General features: G+C 41.5%; 1 protein-coding gene across 1 annotated transcript in view; it reads right to left on the reverse strand.

The window, feature by feature from the left end:
* Positions 1 to 1790: 1790 nt before the first annotated feature.
* ERC2 (ELKS/RAB6-interacting/CAST family member 2) overlaps positions 1791 to 19764 on the reverse strand; it is a 763823-nt gene continuing 745849 nt past the window's right edge. Inside the window, exons 16-17 of the mRNA XM_054595505.1 lie at positions 17311 to 17445; positions 1791 to 1908 (exon numbers count right to left, since the gene is read on the reverse strand). Of these exons, the coding sequence (XP_054451480.1) occupies positions 1882 to 1908; positions 17311 to 17445 (162 nt within the window). The 3' untranslated portion in view covers positions 1791 to 1881. The remainder of the gene's footprint in view (positions 1909 to 17310; positions 17446 to 19764) is intronic.

Raw genomic sequence — 19764 nt, forward strand, 5'->3', positions numbered from 1 at the left:
TGGCAGGGGGGATGTCAGGAATCTTATGAAAGAGCAATAAAGATCTTATGATTCAGGAGGAGACCCAAATGCAGTGCAGCGCCCTAACATTTATGGTGCAGAAGCAGCAGCTCCATAGAAAAGCCCAAAATAGGACCCACATTCCTTACGACAGCCCCCAAACTCTTAGAATCTTCCTCTCCCTACCTCTTCTATGCATGTGTGGGAAGATTTGACATACGTGTTTTTTAACATTATAAAATGTTTTATTCTTATTTAATATTGTTTTAGGTCAAATTATTCTTTTAGTAGCTTTTCAAGACACAGGGAGACTCTTTTGGACAGAGCATCAAGAATTTTTCTGGCTTCCTCACCTCCTCATGCTGACAAGCTTCCCTCTGGAACCACTTTGCATATGAAAGACATAATTTCAGTGCCATTTTTCACTTTACCAAGGAAAGAGTGAAGAGAAGAAATACTCTGATGTGACCAGGAAGAAGGTTCTACTGGCAGCAAATGGATCCAGGAGGTGTTACATCTTTACTACACAGAAGATATGGTATATGAAAATCAACTCCCCCAACTCCCCCGCCTGGCCCACGTATTCCCTGCAGGACCAGAGAAAGCCATCTGACTTACTGGTGGGACCTACAACAGGTTCAAACCAAGCAATGAAATACACCAATAAAACTGTTATCCATGGGCAAAACACACCAGTGATTGTTTTAAAATTCACCCAAAGCCCCACTGCCATGAAATAAGAAGGAAAGACTTGAGGAAGGGTACACCTGTTGTCATCCCAGAGAACAGTCTCTCTAATCACAAACTTGGTGATTTGCCAGCACTGGGACATTTCATGTTTGTGCCAGAAAAAAAAACTGCATATTCAATACTTTTTGACCACAAAAAAGTCACATGGCATACAATCTACCACATTCCTACCATATTCCATGTAACCATATGTATAGTCCACTTCAGCGACCTGAGAGTTGGTGTTAAGCAGTCTGCGGTATCCTGAAGAGATGTGAGTCCCAGCAGCAAAAGTCACTAGAGTTCAATGTTCCATTTACAACTGTAGCAATTACATGCACCACTGTTCCATCATAATGCAGATAGGAAAGAAATAAAGGGTGGGTTCTTGGTAGCTAAAAACCCTCCTTTAAAAGAGCAAAACATTTTTAAAAGGCAACACATGAAATTTATAATGTAAAGCTCCATAGAAGCACAATTATAAAAATGCAACAGATATAATGCCACTAATAAAACCTACCAATATTAATGTTTCTATTCTAATTTATTCAAAGAGGTACAGTTACCCATTCACCATTACTATGCCTTGATCCTTGTGTTTTCTTCAGAACTGCTGTAGATGAGATAGTACGGTCCATTAAACAGGCTTCTTAGAGATGACAGTTTCAGCTCCACACAAATATATCATTTTATTTTCCTTATCCCTTGCCAAACATTTGACACAACCAGAAAGATGTGAGAGTCACACCACACTGGCATATCTGGCAAAAGCAAACAGTAAGCTGAAAACCACAACTGGAGAATTGTGACAATTTCTGAGTCTACAATCATGCCTTTAAAAGTGTGCATAAATCCTAGTGAGGGCGTAGTTTACATCTTAAATAACACAGAAACATTTGAATCGTGCTCAACACGGCAGTGCAATACTGTGGTCTCAGGGTGTCAGGGAAGGGGTGAAGGTAGGAAGGAGAGGGCTCTCGGGGATGGTCACAGAACACAGGAGCAAACACAGGGCACAGTCACAAACATCAGCGAACATAATTGATCACGCACACAATACAACACCAGAATGCAACCTTTTAAAGAAAAATGATATAAAAGATGGTTTCTCACCCCTCAAAACAACACTGGAACTTTGGTTTACAGGCCCGGCTATGCCCATATGCCCTCCTCGTCATCCTGTGGCCGGCCCGGGGAGGGAGGTGCACGGAGAGGAGGGAGCACCGGAATGAAAGAAGAGAAGGTTAGTTACACCGTGATGCAGTGCAAAGGCACACTGTTCTTCACTTTCTTTTTAAATCTTAAAGCACGAGAAAAAAAATCCATAGTAACTTAAGTTACACATCACTGACTTGTCAAATACATAACTGAGTTTTGTATCTATGGCAACCCCCACACAGAAACATTCCACCCACCCAGCTCTGACTCTGTGTCAAGATTGGATTAGAAGATTAAAATTAGTCTACATTAGCAGATGATTATTTTTTTGGAAAGCATGCAATCTGAATTGCATATGCCTAAGGAATAGATTAAACCTTTTATTTAAGTAAGCGGAGAAGTAATTATAGTAATCAAATACCCTTAATTTCTCTTAAGCTTAAAGTATCAATAAAGGCTGAAGAAGAATTAAAAAAAAAAGATCTACTTTTGTAGCATGCAATAATTCACACTCGTTATTTCACAAAGGCTCAAACATGCTGTGATCTTCTCGATTTGTCAGGTTCTATTTTGCTCTCAGCATAAAGGAGGATGTGCGTGCCATGGGATGATTATACATTTGCAATCAAATAAGTTTCAAAGAAAAGAGAGCACACTTTCAATCCAGTAGAATGCTTATAGAAAGGAAATTTTGTTTAACTTAAAATTGTATTCAACTGTGGATAAACTGAAACTTATTTGGTCTGAATTCTTGTTGTTGAAAACATTTCCAGAATGGCTCTGGCGACTTTCCCCGCTTAGTGAAGTGGCAGATAGGCAGGGAAATTCAAACTTTGAAGAGAGAAGTACATTCAGAATAGGACCACCACCACCACAAAGGTCCCATTTTGAACGCGAATGTTCGCTGTTTACTGCCAGGAGAGAGAAAATGCTGAAGGCTGAGGGGTTTATGTCCTGGTCTCACACAGAACTTGCAAGCAGGGTCTTTTCATAAGTCCCTGATGACATCAGGTTTTGCCATGATGTGCTTCTTTGTTTTAAAAACCAGGACTAGAAAAAAAATAACTGGAAACATTTTCTTACTATTGGATCCTTATTGCTTAAATTGTGCACTATTAGGTTGAATCATATGAAAAATGCCAATATTTGGCAATTTTTGATCTAGAAAAACAGCAGTTTCATACAGTTCAATCTGACCTTGCCGAAAAGCAAGGGTAATTTTTATCTACTCAAAGATTTAGATCTGTGGTCTTGAACTGAATGTTCATAAAATTTGTTTCTTTTCTATCTCTTCATATTGCATTTTCTGCATTTAAAAATATTATCTTGAGAAGAGGTTCAGAGAGTTCATCAGACTGCCAGAAGAGTCTATGGGTCGCAGAGAGTTAAAGAATCCCCAGCTGATGTGTCAATCAGGAGATTTGCACACAGTCAAAATTGTCAATTTTGACTTGGTATGAATTTGCACTGGCAAGTTTAGATAGGAACATTCTGGCAAAAATAAGATACAATAGATATTTTCGTGGGGTTTTCGCATGTAAAATATACCTGTGTTTGTCACTGCACAGTCTAGAAATTGTTCCTGACCAAAAACAGAAAACAAAACAACAAAAAAAACTTCTATTTTCCCTACATAACTTGAGAAACATGTATTTTTCCACTCACTAAATTTCTTTTCAGTTCTTAGAGAAAAGCAAAGTTGACATCTGTTTTTATGCTAATAAAGAAGGAAAAGTCTATACCATCCACAAATGGGTTTCAAGGGGTCTAGCAACCCCTTGAAATTCAACACAGAACATTGTAGGGGGTTGTGAAAGTAGATTTCTCTGGATGGAGGCTTTCATCATAAGGTTCTTGACCCCCCAAAGTTATTGCTGTAGGAAAACTCCAGGCACAGAGAGATGCTATGATATGCCAAAGTCACAAAGTAAAGCAGCATTTTCCTCATAATGCAGCCTACAGCCTCTCTTGACCGCTTCTAAAAGACGATAAAATCATCTTCCTTGCAGAGCAGTTTCTTTCATTTTGCATTTAAAACCCAATAGCATGTATATGTTCAGTTTGTTTCAAATCCACTCATACTGGGCTTTAAACTTCAAAAAAGAAGAAAGAAAGAAATGAGGAAAGCGACTGCCACCAAAATCTACCACTATTTTCTTAACAGTGAAATGTGGTCTAATGCAAATCACTTTTCGCAAATTAAATACATTAAAAAGTGGTAATTAATTATGATTGAATGAGACAGGAGTTGTAACTTGAAAATATACACTGCCAATAGCACTACTGTGCCTCGTCCACCATAGGAATAAAAAGGAGCCCCCAGATGTCGAGGGTTATTAAAAACCAGATGTTGAGATCGACATCGTGTATGCTGGTGAATGAAGTAAAGAAATATGACAGTCCAATATAAACTTTGCTAACATTTAACATGGCAGAAATGGGGATAAATTCCTTGAGCGAACTTGTAATATTATGCATATTTTCAAGTTTTTAAGTTTCTAAAGTTTAAAGTTTTTAAAAGAAAATAGAAAGGGAAGTGGTGGCCATTTCTGTTCTCTCTAATCTTCAAAGCTTAAACATGAATTGACCCTAATCACCAAGTGATCTGGGTCAGAGTGAGTGTCTGCTTGGGGAATAAAAAACAAAAATGCAGGAGCTAATCAGAGAGGGAGCTCCAGCTATTTCCAAACGTTCGCAGCTGTTTGACTCCTGCCTGCATCTTTGGATGCAAATATTAATTTATTCAGCAACCTTACCATATAGAAATGTAAATTTGGGGACCAAAAATAAGAAACAGATAGATATCACTTGGTCACTAAATTTGTGCCAAGTTATTCAGAAATACTTGGAGTTTTACAATGGAGTTTATCCTGGGGGATTCTGTTCCTGTTCTCTTGTTTCTAAATCAACTCTGCACTGGCTTTCCTGGACGCCCCCTGTTGTTTGTTCCCTTGTGTCCTCCGTGAGCGATGGCTATGCCAGGAGTTGCCAAAATATCCAGACAGAAAGAAAGCCTCTAGTCCATCAGTCACCCAAGTGCTTTTGTCCGTAGCATCTGCGGATGGGAACATCCAGGGTGGGCTGAAGCCCAGAGCTCACTGACCACGACACACAGCAAATTTTGAAGAGAGAGAAAGCTTAACCAAATAACCTCAGGTTGTACCCACGGCTCCAGAGATGATATGAGGCCTTGATGGTAAATCTGCAGTCCCAGATTCTGGGCCCTAATGGGATTCTCTAAATACAGAGATAAAGAAAAATTCCTCACCAGATGGGCCACTCACAGGGCCATGCTGAATGCAAGATCTAAGGGCAAAGGACAGAGACATCGCTGACAAGACAGGAGACTCACTGTTGTGAGGCATTTATTGGCCCCAGCAAAGAAGCTCTGGGAAGGAGCGCTATAATCTGACATGATGAATGGTCCAGAGTAAACCTGTAATTGGTCTCTATTTTGAAATATTGGGTAAAAGAGCAGGCAAGCCTCAGGCCATCACTGGATATTAAAAACAAACCAACAAACAAAAAACCTGGCAGTTCTCTTTGATTTGCTAGTCAGCTTTTTTTTTCTTGAAATCAGGGGATGAGTTTCCTAAGGAGGACCTTACGGTCACACCTGTCCTACCTGGACATAAGAGTACAATTATGGAAGTGTCACCTTCCAATCAGCCCACCACCTCTGTGAGAACTCAGCTGCCATCTCTGTCAGGAAGACATGGGAAGAGATGTAAGGAGACTGTCGTGGCTATAAACAGAGACAGTCACCAGACCCGCCCCTCCCCCTACTTTAGTTCAGGGTTCCTCTGGCACTTTCAGAAAACTTCAAGCCCCAGGATTCTTCAAATTTTGGCTGCACAAATTCCAAAAGTGGGACTATAGTGTGGGATTTACATTGTGCCCTGCACCTGGGTTCACCCAAGCAACCCCTCTCCGCATACCCCACTGAAGGCTTGGCCAGAACTGGGACAGACAGATGCACATGTAAAGGGAAACAACGGGCCTGAGCCTGGAGAACAGGGACCCTGAACCTCTTCAGGGCACTAGTAAGTTTTCTCTCAGGGTCAAGACCTCCCATGCATGTCTTTCACCTCTCCTGCTTCCTGGAATGCTTAGCCCTTGGATGGATATCATTGTTCAGGTCATGAGATCAGGGATGGCCATGAACTCTTACTGACTTTGTATTTATTACAGTCCGTGGGGCCCGTTTGCAGACAAGTTCCCCCAAATAATAGGAAAGTCCTATCTGGCTTCAAATACCTGGTTGGTGCTCTTTTTGACTACATATGTTGGCTTATTTCTGACCTGGGCTAGACATGAGCCAGCAGGTATCAGCATCTGCTCCAGGTTAGAGACAGTATGACAGCTTCCTGTGCTTCTTCACCGAGTCTCACCACAGCGCCACGACACAGGTACTGGCAGGTTCTTTGTGCAGATGTGGAAAGGAAGACTCAGGGAGAAAGTTCAGGAAGCTCACCAAAGGACACTTGGCCAGGAGGTGTGGAACTGGGTCAAATTCCAGTCTGTCTGACCACAAAGATTCTCCGTTTCTGATATGGGCACTGTGAAGCCCAGGAAGAAGAGCTCATTTTGACCTTAGAAGGCATTTTCTGGTTCTGCTGAGCTCAGCTTTGAGTACTTCAGATTTTGCATCCCTCCTCCCAAGCTGTTGAAAATCTTGGAGTTGGATGGTACATCTTGGTTTGGTCCCCCTGGACCTTAGAAGACAGAGAAGCTCCCGTGCTTCCCGTGCAAGAGCATGGGTCCCTTAAATGGGAATATCATCAGCACTCAAACAAATGCCAAGGTCCCTGAGGAAAAAGGGAGCACCTTCAGTCCCTTCACACTGCCATTCATTGTCTCAGATCTGGGCACATAAAAAATATTTCCAAAAGAGGAAGCATATAAGGCTCGATTCTTGCTCTCTGCCTGACTCTACTCCTCTGAGAGGGTACATGCCTGGATTCCAGAGTTCCTCAGGGTCGGCCTGATCATGTCTCTTTGTTTCTCCACAGCATGGCTCCCTCTCCTTTGTCAATGTACCAGCTACATCTCTGGTTTATCCTTCTAATCCCAGGTGGTGAAAGCTGAGATCATTGGGGGAGGGGAAATGTGACAGGAGACACCCATATTTTATAAGACACATTGGGTTGGTTCTTCTCAGCAAGTTCACCTCACAAGGACACCCCAAGGAAGGGCAGTCATTTGCATCCTTCTTGCCAAGCCACTGAGAATATTAGAGAGGCTTGCAAGGCTTTCTCCTTCACTTCTAAAATTTTTGGACCATCATTGTGGGGCAACTTATAGAAACGAGTTTTCTATTTCCTTCAAGCAAAGTAATTCTGACAAACCAGTGTTTGGTACATGGCTCCAGCTCTCTTAGCTGAAAGATATAAGATACTCAACTGAAGATAGAAGTGCTGGAAGGCTCTACGTTGGCCAACAATATCGTGTCAGAGCCCAAAGTCAACATCTGCTAAAAGCTGAGCCATTGCCAGATAACCATAAAAAGGGGGTAGCGGTGGAGACAGACTTTATTTTTGCTTCCTCATCCATCAGTCATTAACGCTTGGCTTTGTTATACACAGTGAAAATTGTGTTTTTAACATGAATCTGGTTCTGCCATTTCCTGGCTAGTGGGCAACCATATCCTCCGGTCCCTTGACTCTTTTTCTCTCCGTTGCCTCAAAAACAGTATGGGATCATGTCCTGACTCTGACACTTCATAAGGATGCCACGTGCATTAAATTGGAGGATGTCAAACCACTTGGTAGACATTACCAGCATATGCGAATAGAACCGGACACACCGCCCCCGTTGGTAGCTTTGATAGTTTGTTACTATTACAACAAATTATTTGATTTTGCACTAAGGCCAAAGGCAAAAGGGTATGTGTGAAAAGAATCTGATATTGTATAAAACCATCCTGAAGCATTTGAGCATCTCTGGGCTGTTCAAAGTTAGAGTTTATTCAGATCGTTAATATTGAGAAGCTGAAACAATTTTTAGAATACTATTGTTCTGCAGATAAGGCAGTTTTCCAAATCTGTGTGTGTGCAATATACGTTTAAATGATGTTTCTGATTCTCTTTCCTCTGCTGTTCTGTTATCTTCAGAGTGTGGCAAGTGCCTGGAGTATGTAAATCAAACATGATCCTTATTACATCAGTTCCAGAAATAGGGAGAGGCAATGGTGTTTAGCAATAGAAAATGGATTTCCTCCGCTTTGAGACATTTCAGGGTTGGCCACCTCCTTTCAATGGGGGAGCTACAGTGCTGCCTCATAGACAAATGTGACTGGATTAAAGCAGCAAGTTGAAAAGGAATCAAGCCTCCGATGTTGCCAAGATGAGTTACACCTACAAGCTAGGGAGTGCAGGCTGTGTCTGAAAACCCCTGTTGACTCAAAGGATAATGCAACAAATCTCTTAATGAAACCCTAATACTACAAACAAGGTTTAAAACTAAGAGGAATCAGTAAAAGGGTGGAGGGGCGAACTTTACCCCAAATAGAGTAAGACTAGAATCCTTAATAGGCTCAAATCTCCTTTAAGGAGAAACCCTTTTTTTTTTCTTTTCTTTTCTTTTTTTTTTTTTTTTTACAGGAGGATCCTGATGCATTAAGCAGCTCTGCCTTCTCTGCATCCATGAGGACCCTACCTGGCAGCGTTTGTCAAGTCATACCCAGATCAAAGAGCTCTGGCGGTAACCTGCTGGTCTGTAAAGCCAACTTCCCAAAGGCTGTGTGTCACCCGCTGCCTCCTGCCCTCCTCTGTGGCTTGTAATGGTTGGGTAAACATGGAACAGCTATAGAGGCAGGAGCAGTTAAATACCTCCCACAACAACAGTTCAGATGTTTGTCCTCATTTCCTTCTTCGTCTGTGGCCTCACAGAGAGCCAGGACCGGGTGATTCCGGAGTTCCTGCTCTTAAACACAAGCAAACAAATAACTGCCACCTTTATTTCCCGGTGGCGAGGAAACGCATATGCATCTGGCTCATGTTTTAGTATCTTTGGGGATATTTAGTAGTCTTTCAGGGATAAAGAAAAACGTGACATCAGAGTTATCTTTCTATTTCAAGCACTTAAAAAAAATCTGTTGCGTTTTAAACACAGCATCTTCCAATCTAGTCTATGATAAAAGAAGTCTCTAAAAAGAGGCAAGTAATCACAAGAAAAAAAATAAAACAATTTGTAACAATGTGTGGTGACAGATGCTGACTTCTTCTGGTGGTCATTTCATAATATACAGACACCAAATCATTATGTTGTTTAACTAAAACCAAATGCAATACCAATTATATCTCAATCTTTAAAAAATAATCAATTGATTTTTAAAAAGGAAAGAAAACAGGCAAGTGACTCACAAGATTTATTTCAAAAGGCACCCCAGGATACCTTTGGCTCTGATTCTGACAGGACTGACCCAAGAGTTGGAACAGTTGATGTCTCTGAACCCTTCTCTCATCCAATAAACCTCAGCCCAACAAGAGGTTTCTTAGACGGTTTTTGAATTTGAAGGCTTCATCCCCACATGAAGGCAAAACCCGAGGATTCTTCTAAGAAGTGGGTCAGGAAGTGAGATTTGCAATGCAAAAATCTTTGTTGTTTCTGTTGTTTCTTAATGGGGCAAGCTTCAGACATACTAGCTTGGATGGGAAACTGATATAAAAAGCCTAACACATGTAATTTTTCTTATTAGGTTAACTCACAGGAGATAAAATTGTCTGTTTTTTCAGTTGTTCCGTATCAATATTTTAGTAAGCTCTGATACGTGGTGAGTTTTCTTTTATGTAGGAAACATGGAAATGTATTTACACACACGTACATATATATGTATATATAATGTATATTCAAACATGCACTCAGGGGAAGTTAGGGAGAGAAAATTCTAGTTAAACATGATCTTGAGAAATTCTTCCATATGTGGAAAAGTCCTCAGTTCATCTGACATATAGCGATACATACATATATACACTTAGGACACTGTGTATACATTTATCCCACATTCATTTAACCTCAAAACATAAAATAAATTCTTTTTTTTCCTTCCTAAGCAAAAGCTAGAAATAACAACTTTATATACAGAATCCATCTTCTGGGGGCAATGGAGCAAGTTAAACCCCTTGTCTGTTTGTTAGAATTCAAAGGGCTGCACTTTGGCTAATCTGTTGGTGAAAGTGCACAGAAAGCAGGGCATCAATCACAAAGCCCTGTCCAGCATCTCACACAGGGGCTGAGGGTCAGAGCAGAATCTGAGGGCCCCGAGGTGGCTTACTGAGAAGTAACAGGGCCCCCAGGGGGGCTGCTATGACCCTGTCATTTTCCTGGTGGACAATGAGACTCGCCAACTCCTTGCTGACCCAATGCGAAGTGCGGGTCCCTGGGAGGAGGGGGAGAAAAGCAGGGAGCCAGTTTACCACACAGATCTGGGGCCACAAAACACATGCAGCTTGCAAATATTGTCACCTGCCTCCAGCTACCACCTGAAAGAGGACCCGATTGCAGGGAATTTCCCTCTTATGGGAATGCTCTGCGGGATACTGCTCATTCTACCTGACAGCAGGGACGCAAGGCTCAGGGGTGTGCAATGTGGACAAGGGTGGGAGGGTGAGACGGTAGGAACCCTGCGTTTATTTTCTGAGCTAACTTTACTGTGTGGCTCTTTTGCCTGCAGGAAGAAGTGAGGGGGACCAACCAAGCCTTTATGAAGCAGAGCCCAGGTACCATCAACATGAGTGGGGTCACAGGGATCGTGTTGTTATATCTTTGCATACAGTCTGTATGTTTGCCCCCTGTTCTCTCGCTTGAAAGAAGGCCAGATCTAGGTCTGACCAAGTTATCTGATGGCTTATGGCAGAATGACATGTATCCCATACAGAATTCTATGAGGATTTTCAACAGGAAATGGCAGTGGACATTCAGTCCTCTGAAAGATGTCCAGTGCTACAGACTCACATTTCAGCTGAAAGCCAGCATGTGACGGGACCACACAGCAATCATGAGCCACAGAGGAAGGACCAAAAGCCACTCTTCATATCCGCAGGTGGATTTCAGAAATTGCCAAGAGCAGTGGGCAATACATAAGACTAGGGCAATACTTAGGACTAGGGCAATCAATTTTCTAGGGTTAAAATAGCAGAGTGGTCATCCTAAAGTTAAGGATGCAAAATGGAAAACCCAGTTTCTGCCATTACCTGCAAGTACTCCCAAAGCCCTAGCTGATCTGATGGCAGCCCTCGCCTCAGTGAAGCATCTTTAATTTTGCTCTGGGGGACTGGCTTGTACCAGGCCCTTGTGTGTGCAGAAGCTCAAGGGTGAGTGAACAAAAGAGTGCATTCTGGCAACCCTCTGCCAAAGTCCCTCTGTAACCTCCAGCGACTGCCCCCTGCCCTCTCTGTGCCATGCTCTCCGCCCCTTGAGAATCTCACTGTGGTGATCACACAGCAGTGAGAGAGTTGGGGGAAGTCACATTTTATTTGGCTAGGGTTGGGGGATAGAGAAGAATAAAGGGGAACAGTGAAATGGGGAAAAATGAAAGGAATAAAGTCACAAAACAGAAAAATAGAAATAAAACAAAAGTTGAGGTAAATGGAAAGAGAGCTAAGGAGATAACATTTTAATTCAACTCTGAAAAAAATTTAAAAATTGGATAAAATTTACTACAATGTAATGGATAAGATAAAAAGCACATTTGCATTAGAGGAAAACTTGATATTATAGCCATGCAACCATATTCAAAACATTTGGTTGCACAAATACAATGAGGGGACCCAAAAAATCCATAATTTATTAATTAAAAATTGTATATTTATTTTTACATGTTTAAACTTCAGTCCTCTCCAAAGTACACTGCATTTGATGCAATATACCTATCAAGACTTCTTTTTCCCTACTGCATAAAGGAGTTTTTGAAATCATCAATTTTGATGGCTTTTAGTGCTTCTGCCACTTTTTTATTCCATTTCTTCCACATCAGCAAAATGTTTGGAGTGATATCGGGTGAATAGGGAAGGTGGGGCACAGCGGTCATGCCATTTTTGGTCAAAAACTGCTGAACACACAGCATGGTGTGGGCAGGTGTGCTTATAAATCACCCATCATGAAATGGGCAAACTCATTTAAAGAGTCTTCAAAATAAAACCACTGAAGCCGAACGCAGCCTCTCACACCACCACCAGCTGGTACACTGACACGGGTGGTTTCCTAAAACACTCACCTAGTGGGGGAAGCCTGTACTACAAGGGGCCCACCCTCCAGAAGATAATTCATTTTTGGGGATCCCCCCTTGTATATCCACACTAACATCCAAAGAGGTTGCCACCAATGGACAACACTCAGAGACTCAGGTTTTCATCTTGGGCCTGTTGATTTTCAGAGGCGTGACTTGGGATAATTAACAACCTCTCTGAGCTCTAGTTTCTTTATCTGGCATTCTTTTTCTTTACCATGGAGTTACTTTCATCTGCCCTTCCTAGTTCCCAGAGGTGCTGTGGGAACAACTCACTCAGACATTACAGAGTGCCTGTTATAGGCCAGATAGACGTGAATGTGCTTTGCAATATGAAACAAACAGTATGGATAACATATACAATTTGACCAAATCTTTCCATTATCAATTTAGTAAATATTCTGCCTCCATGCTCCTGGAGTCTGTGGCTCTTCTTTAGAAGTGGGAATTCGAGAAGTAAACTGTGAAATTTAACTTAAATAGGATCCAAAAACCTTCATGGCCGTGAAAATTTCTTGAGCTTCCCAACTCCTGTGAGGGAGCATTTCCATTCAAAGGAAGGGGAAAGAAGAGAAGTGAGCACTGGGGAAACCACATATTCTGGGGTTTCCAGCCAAAACATGTTTACGTTCTTTGCCATTTAGGCCCCCACGCATTAGAATCAGAATGGCAAATGCTTTAACAAATGGAAGTGAATTTTTCCACAAAACAAACAGACAACAATAACAACAAAAACAATTAGGTCCAAGGCCTAAAAGGGCCTAACACCGAACCCAAAACCTAGGTACAGAAATGCGAGTCCTGGACGTCAAAGGGCAGCTTGACCAAGACTCGGCATTTTGAGTTGGCTGGAGTGTGGAGCTCACTCTGACGGTGTGCTCTTCTTACTCATGAGTCCGTTCGTACCTGGGGGCCACTGGAAGGAGATTAATAAAATATAACCTTTTCAGGAACAATAAAAATCATATGATGCCTGGAAAAAGGAAAGTAAAAAGGCTGGATATCATGATAAAGCAAGGAAAGATGCTACTTAAAGAAAATAACAGACGGTACTTATGATGACAGGTACAGAGGGCTCTGAGGAGAAGTTGAGCTTGCACTTAACTTTTCTAAAATAAGTCTTGGTGACTTCACTAAAAATAAAATCACTGATGTGTCTCCACATGTTCCGTCTGTCCTTTGGTCTTTGTTGTTTCTCAAAGCTCACCAGCAGCTTGTGTCATGGGAAATATCTGTTGTCTGCCCTTGTGCCCACCTCTTGGTTTAAAGGATTTCCTAAAGACATTACTGGGGTTTGTCTGAATATTCTACTTGGACATAGTCAATGACTACGGCCATCCAGGGGGTCACAGAGCACCAACTATTAACTGCTCCTTTTTGGCTGTTGGCTTGCCACACCCCTGCTTTCTCTTACATGTTCTCCAAATCCTCCTTTCCCCTCACCACACTCCTTTTCAGTCCCTGGGAGGCTTTATATTCATGATAATCCTTGCTTTCTTGGGTTCCCATCCTTACAATGGCTCCCTTAGTTCTGATCTGTTGGGTTTTGGGTGGGATAATACATTATCAGATGTTATATCTTTTATAAAGTTATCCCAAGAAATAAACAAAAGGGGTCTCTCATTTTCTGCTATGCAAAGCATAAGGGAAATTGCTTCAAAACTCCACCTTAAGATGAAAAACACTCCTGGAAACTAGATCAGCCATGTTTTAAACTGGGTAGTCTCTTTCTTCACCTGATACTCTGAGAACAGTATTTCTGAGAGCACAGATGTTACTAGAAAAGAAAAGAAAAAAAGATTCTATGATCAAATAAATCTGGGAAATGCTGGATTAAATAAAATTGGAGAGCTTTCTTTCTTATATGACTTTTTCAATCCTTTGATCTGCTAATTGCACCAAGACTCTCCAAGATTGAGTTATAATATGCAGCACTTTCCCAAAGTTCTTTGCCCACTGAATCTTTGTTTCGAGACTATCCTCATGGGACTAATGTTCCAAAAGTTACTTTGGGAAATGTTAGTCTAGACTTATAACCCTTGGATTCAGTCTCTCCTGAGGAGAAAGGAAAATCATAGCGAAGGAGAGAGGGGCAGGGAAAAAATGGAAAAAGAATCGAATTCTGCAAGGCTGGCAATACTTAAATTGAATTTCCTAAGGAAAAATGAGTTTCTCTGGAAAAGTAGCAAAGGGACGGATTATTCATGTATCTTCATTTTCATGTTCTGACCTCTCATTAAATCTCAGAAGACAATGTCAACATTTGTAGGCCCTCTTCCAGAAGACATTGTTGGTCAACCATCAGGGCCACCAGAAAGTCAGGGCTGGAAGATGGATGGGAAGGGAACTGGGGACCCTGGAAGAGATGTCTCCCCTGTAAATCAATTCAGTTAAGAAGGGTACGGTCTGGACATTTAGTTCACTTCTTATTCAATCACCTGTTATTTAGACTCCAATGTTGACACATACAGTTATAAGGCTATCATTTTCTCCTGAGAAGTAACCCTCCCCATACATATTAGTAAATACACTTATGCAATTATGTGCAGAGTTTTTAATCAACTGGGAAAGACTTCTCAGACTTTCAAGACTGTTAGACTCTGGGACTTGGATTTATAACAATGCACATACTTATATGAGTTGCTGATGATTATGAATCTCAAATCTCCAGTATAAGGGAGAGCATCCTTTCCCCAGGCCTAGGACAGCTAGTCTAAAAGGGCCTCACTATCACTGGAGTCAGCCTGCTCATACCAGGGCTCCTTGTTTAACTCTCCTTCTTTAACTGAAAGAGTGCAACCAATAAGCATTACAAATTTGCTGATTCCAATTTAAAACCACAAAATTTTCTCCCTGGCCAAGGGTAGGTGACTTTCATGGTGCGCCCACTTCAGGGTAACTTCCTAAGTTATAACTACCTTTTATCTGTCATGTTCTGATTTAATCCACATAAGAATTATATGAGACATCAGATGACCTGAATTTTTGTCCCAGGACTAGACAGCAAACTCCTTGAAGGCATAGTGGCTGGCATAGAATATATGCTCCAAGTATTATTTGAATGAGCAAATCACCAGCAGCAGGACTGTGATAGAGTTCACCCCCATCCTCTCAGGGTCTAGATTTCTCATCAGTAGAGGATGGGACTATCTGCTTCTATGTCCACGGGTTGTTTAGAGTGGGCACTGAAATGAGGGATGTGAAAGTGAAAGGGCATCACCATCTTCCTAACAGTAGCAATGAGAAAGGTGTATCAGAAGTCCTGATGACATATCTTAGCCAGACACTCAAGGAATGCTAACTCTTCTGGAAAGGGCACTGCCCCTGAGCCATGATTTCTGCCCTGTGACAACCTCTTGTGTTGGTGGACAAGCATAAGAGGGTCAACCAGGCAGGCAAGCATTCTAGTATATGATTAAAGACCTCTGGGAAAGTAGCAAGAGATAAGTTTTTGTAAGAAAGATCATTTGCAAGGGAGATAAATTTGATCCCGTGCCCTGTTGGTAGGAGGACATGTTAGCATATGTGTCTCTGTGATGAAACAAGCCTGTCTGTGATCTCAGCACATCCTTGTGTGATCCACTCCCCCAGTGGGGCTGCAAATCCTTCTTTCTGCTTCTACAGTTCCTGTCTCTCTCGGGGGAAAGCCTGGGGTTGCCTTCTAGCAGCACCCCTAGAGTCACCCCTGATGGGAGAAGGTTAAGGAGCAAAGGGTAGGGACCACGAATGCAAATGAAGAGATCTGGTTAGCAGGATGCCAGTTGTAATGTGACATTACATTACATGTGTGTGTCGGAGGAAGGGCGGATGTTGGTTGTGAGGAGTGAGAATTGAATACATAATATCAAATCAAACTGAAATTGCAGTCATACAAGACAATGACATAAAATTAATATTTCTCTCTACTTCACTGATCTCCACATTGAGAGCCATTTTTAGCTAATATCATGAACTGGTGTCTTTCTGTACTTGGACTCAGGAACTGGAGGTGTTCTGTGTATAAACAGCTTCTGCAGCATTGAGGTCTCTGAGGGCAAAAGTTTCCCAGTACAAGGGTAGGGCCAAGCTTGGAGCAACCTCACTGCGCGCTCCAGAGAGCCTTTTTATGTTGTATACTGTACAAATGGCTCCCCCTGGAGTTGTACTCCTGGTAAACCATCTTGGGGACCTGGAGTCTTAACTTCCCTTTTGGGATGCCAGTGATATGAAGTAAAAACGGAAGCAGAGCCATCTGAAAATAAAAAACCGTTAGGAGCATATTTAGCACCCCTTCCCCCAAGAATTTAAACCTTTTTCACACAGGCAATTCCAATAAGTCCTCCCCTCACATATTCAGAAATATATAACAAAGGCATTCACACTTTTCCAGATGATTGTATTCCATTACCTATGTCCTGCCTCTCTTGAAATGTCCTGTCACTCCTCTTGCAATTTGCTGTCTAAGTTACACTAGGATTCCAAAGAAAAGGTCACAGTACAATCAAGGTGGATATACTGCTAATATTGACTATATCATCCTGCTAGTTTGCATTTAATAGTTTCCATGAAAGTCGCCTTCAAGAGTCTTAATATGAACTGCTATAAATAGTTTTTGTATTTGGTGGGTGAATGCAAACTAGTTAAAAATCACAGGAAATTGTTGTTTTTGTCAATCCATCTTTTCACTTGCTTTACTTAGTCAAAGGAGAAGATAGGCTCCAAACCAAATAAACCAGACCCTTTGCCTTCTCTGGATAAAATGCAAGCAAAACTGATTTCTTTTCATGTTGTTTTACCCCATTGTTAATTTGCATCACTAAGGAATTTTCCAGAAAAGTGCTCAGCAAACTCAAAACTTCTCTGGTTGCCAAGCTCATGGCAACAAAGTGCTTTCTCTTAAAACTCTGAAAAAGACATTCCAAAATAGACCACCATTAGATACCAAGCCAGCAATAGACGACATATCTATGAAAGAAGAAAGGAGGGGAGGAAAGAAAATGCATAACATAAACAAGAACAGACAAAACCTTAAAGAGGAAGGAGAAAGGAAAACATTTAGATTCCTTGAGTGATGGAAATAAATACCAAAGCTATTAGTTTCAGTTCAAAGAACGTATCACTTTATGCTGTTTATTATTTCTTGAGGATTATTTATTTTATCTTAAAATATCCGAAGGGTAAAAGGGGTCCTGGAGGTAAGCGGCAATGAAACTGACCTGGTCAGGAGAGGGCCTGTGATTGGAATGTTGCGACCTCCCAGGAGATCGGTGGTGGTGGTGATGGTGGTGGTGGTGGTAATGGTGGTGGTCCTCGTCGTAGTTGTCCGCCATCAGCTTCATTCTGTTCTGGGTCTGGGCACAACGAAAACCAAGGGAGATTCCATCAGGAGCTAGAGGACCAGCCAAAGAGACTCAGGGCATCATTATGGCACCGAGAGGCTTTCCTTTGTTCCTAACCCAGAAGTTTTTATTTTTAGTCAAATTGACACTTAATGAGGAATGTACCATGCTTTGTTGAAAGAAGCCTTGTCACATTCGTGAAGCCACTATGTTCTTTGATCTACATTTGTAGATGTAGGTATACTTTTCCCACATGACTTAAAAGGGGAAAAGAATGGACAATACTAAGGTGCATATCAAATAATCACAGAGATCCAGAGTAAGCTGAGGATCACAAACTGCCAACAATCACGTCCTAGACTCTAGAGCAAGCCAGAGAAGGAAGCTCTAAATGAGAAGGTGGAAAAGGACCAGATGGAGACACAGAGCCACAGACAAACAATGGTCTTACGAGACAAAGCAGAGAAATCCACTCAAAAGCTGCGAAACACAAAAATGTTAAGGAGTTTTGCTGCTATGATGACTTCTGGTGAAAGAACATGCTATGGACGTTTTAACTGATAAAGTTTTGGGAGAAAATTGGACAAAAGGAGCAAAATCAATGGAGAAGAGCTGACCAGTCTAATTCATTCCCCTCTGTGTTTGTCACAGGAGACAACAAGATGTCATAGTTAAAACCCTGGAGCCGTAGACTTGTTTTATTGCTTTGTTTTGCTATGCAGGGCAATAACATAAAAGCAATGAATTGACTTAATGGGGTCACAGAATCTAGAAAAATGCCATAAGACTGTGGAAAAAGGTAGGTAAAAATATCTAGCCCAGAAAGCCTGCAAGTGTGGGTTTAGAGATAAAGACTGGATTCAAGTGCTGCTCTACCTGTTTGCTGGTTATCTGAGTTAACTATTCCTGTTTTAAAAAAATTTTATTGATTATGTTATTATAGTTGTCCCAATTTTCCCCCTTTGCCCTCCCCCACCTGGCATCTCCAACTCCCTCAGACAATCACCCCACCATTTTTCATGTCCATGGGACATGCATATAAGTTCTTTGGTTAACTATTTCTAAGCCTCAATTTCCTCAACTTTAAAATGGGATGATGATAAACTTTATCCCATTGATGAACTCCCTCCCTATGATGAACTTCAAGTGTTAGTTCAGGACCTGCCACATAACGGCTTGCAATAAAAGTCAAATGCTCTTATTACTATTATTGCTGTGGTTTATTCTAAGACACTTCTCCTTCTTGATACATATTTTCTTTGCCTGAGACACTTCCCCCAGCCACCTTGCCTCACCTCTAACTTCTCTGTCTGGCTAAGTCACAGCCTTTTCCTGAGCCTACCCTTGAGGTCAGGTGATGTGCACCTCTGGCTTACCACCACTCTGTAGCCATGGATTTTTATGTCCATCTGTCAGTGGACTTGAAACTGTTTCTTTCATCTGCCTCTCTCCAGAATCTAGCACAGGGTCTAGCAAATGTAGATATACATGCATGTTGCTGCACTGAGTGGAGGAAAAAAGGGGCCATGATTTTGAGGGGTTCTGCCCTTCTAGGGGCAAGCTGCACATTTGTTTTCAGCCAGAGATGGTCACTGAGAGTTGAGGATATCTCATGAAATGCCATCACAAGCTCACAGGTAGCTGGAGATGACAACAAGCCATCAGCACTTTAAGAGAGTTAGAAGTCAGAGGCTGGCAAAACCTCCAAATCAGTTGGAATTTTATTATGTGACACAAATAATACTCTGATAATAATACTCTGGACCTCACATAGTAGTATATTCTTAGTGCTTTTCATGCACAATTTAACTTATCCTCAAAACTTTCCTGGGAGGAATTATTACTATCTCCATTTGCAATCAAGGCATAGATTTCAGCTCCCAAAGCCTCTTTCTTGACATAGAACATGGAAGTTTTCTGGGCCTTCTAATTCTTATCACTAGACTTTTCTCTTTGCCATGCTGCCTGCAAAAATGGCAGGCAGCCGAACAGGTAGAAATAGCTTTCCCATACATGCTTCAATTCTGTTAAGTTTTGAAAACACCTCACATCCCAATTCTACCTGCCAAACGATGTCTCATGATTCATTCATTTCATTTTTTGAAACGTGTACAATATTTGAACAGCCACAGAGAAGATGTAAAAAAAAAAATGCATTATATGGATGAAATCAATAAAATTAGAGGGAAAGCTCTACCTAACAAATTAAAAATCCCAAGCAACCTTTGGCAGCTGACAGCATTTCTATCCTTGACTTGGCCACTTAAAGTATCAGAAGACCCAATGGACAAGTTATGTCTTGTGAGAAAGAGAAGATCAGTGGGACTATTG

Source organism: Pteronotus mesoamericanus, unplaced genomic scaffold (assembly GCF_021234165.1).
Source record: "Pteronotus mesoamericanus isolate MK-2021 breed Mesoamerican mustached bat unplaced genomic scaffold, CSHL_Meso_final scaffold_54, whole genome shotgun sequence".
Lineage (NCBI taxonomy): Eukaryota > Metazoa > Chordata > Mammalia > Chiroptera > Mormoopidae > Pteronotus > Pteronotus mesoamericanus.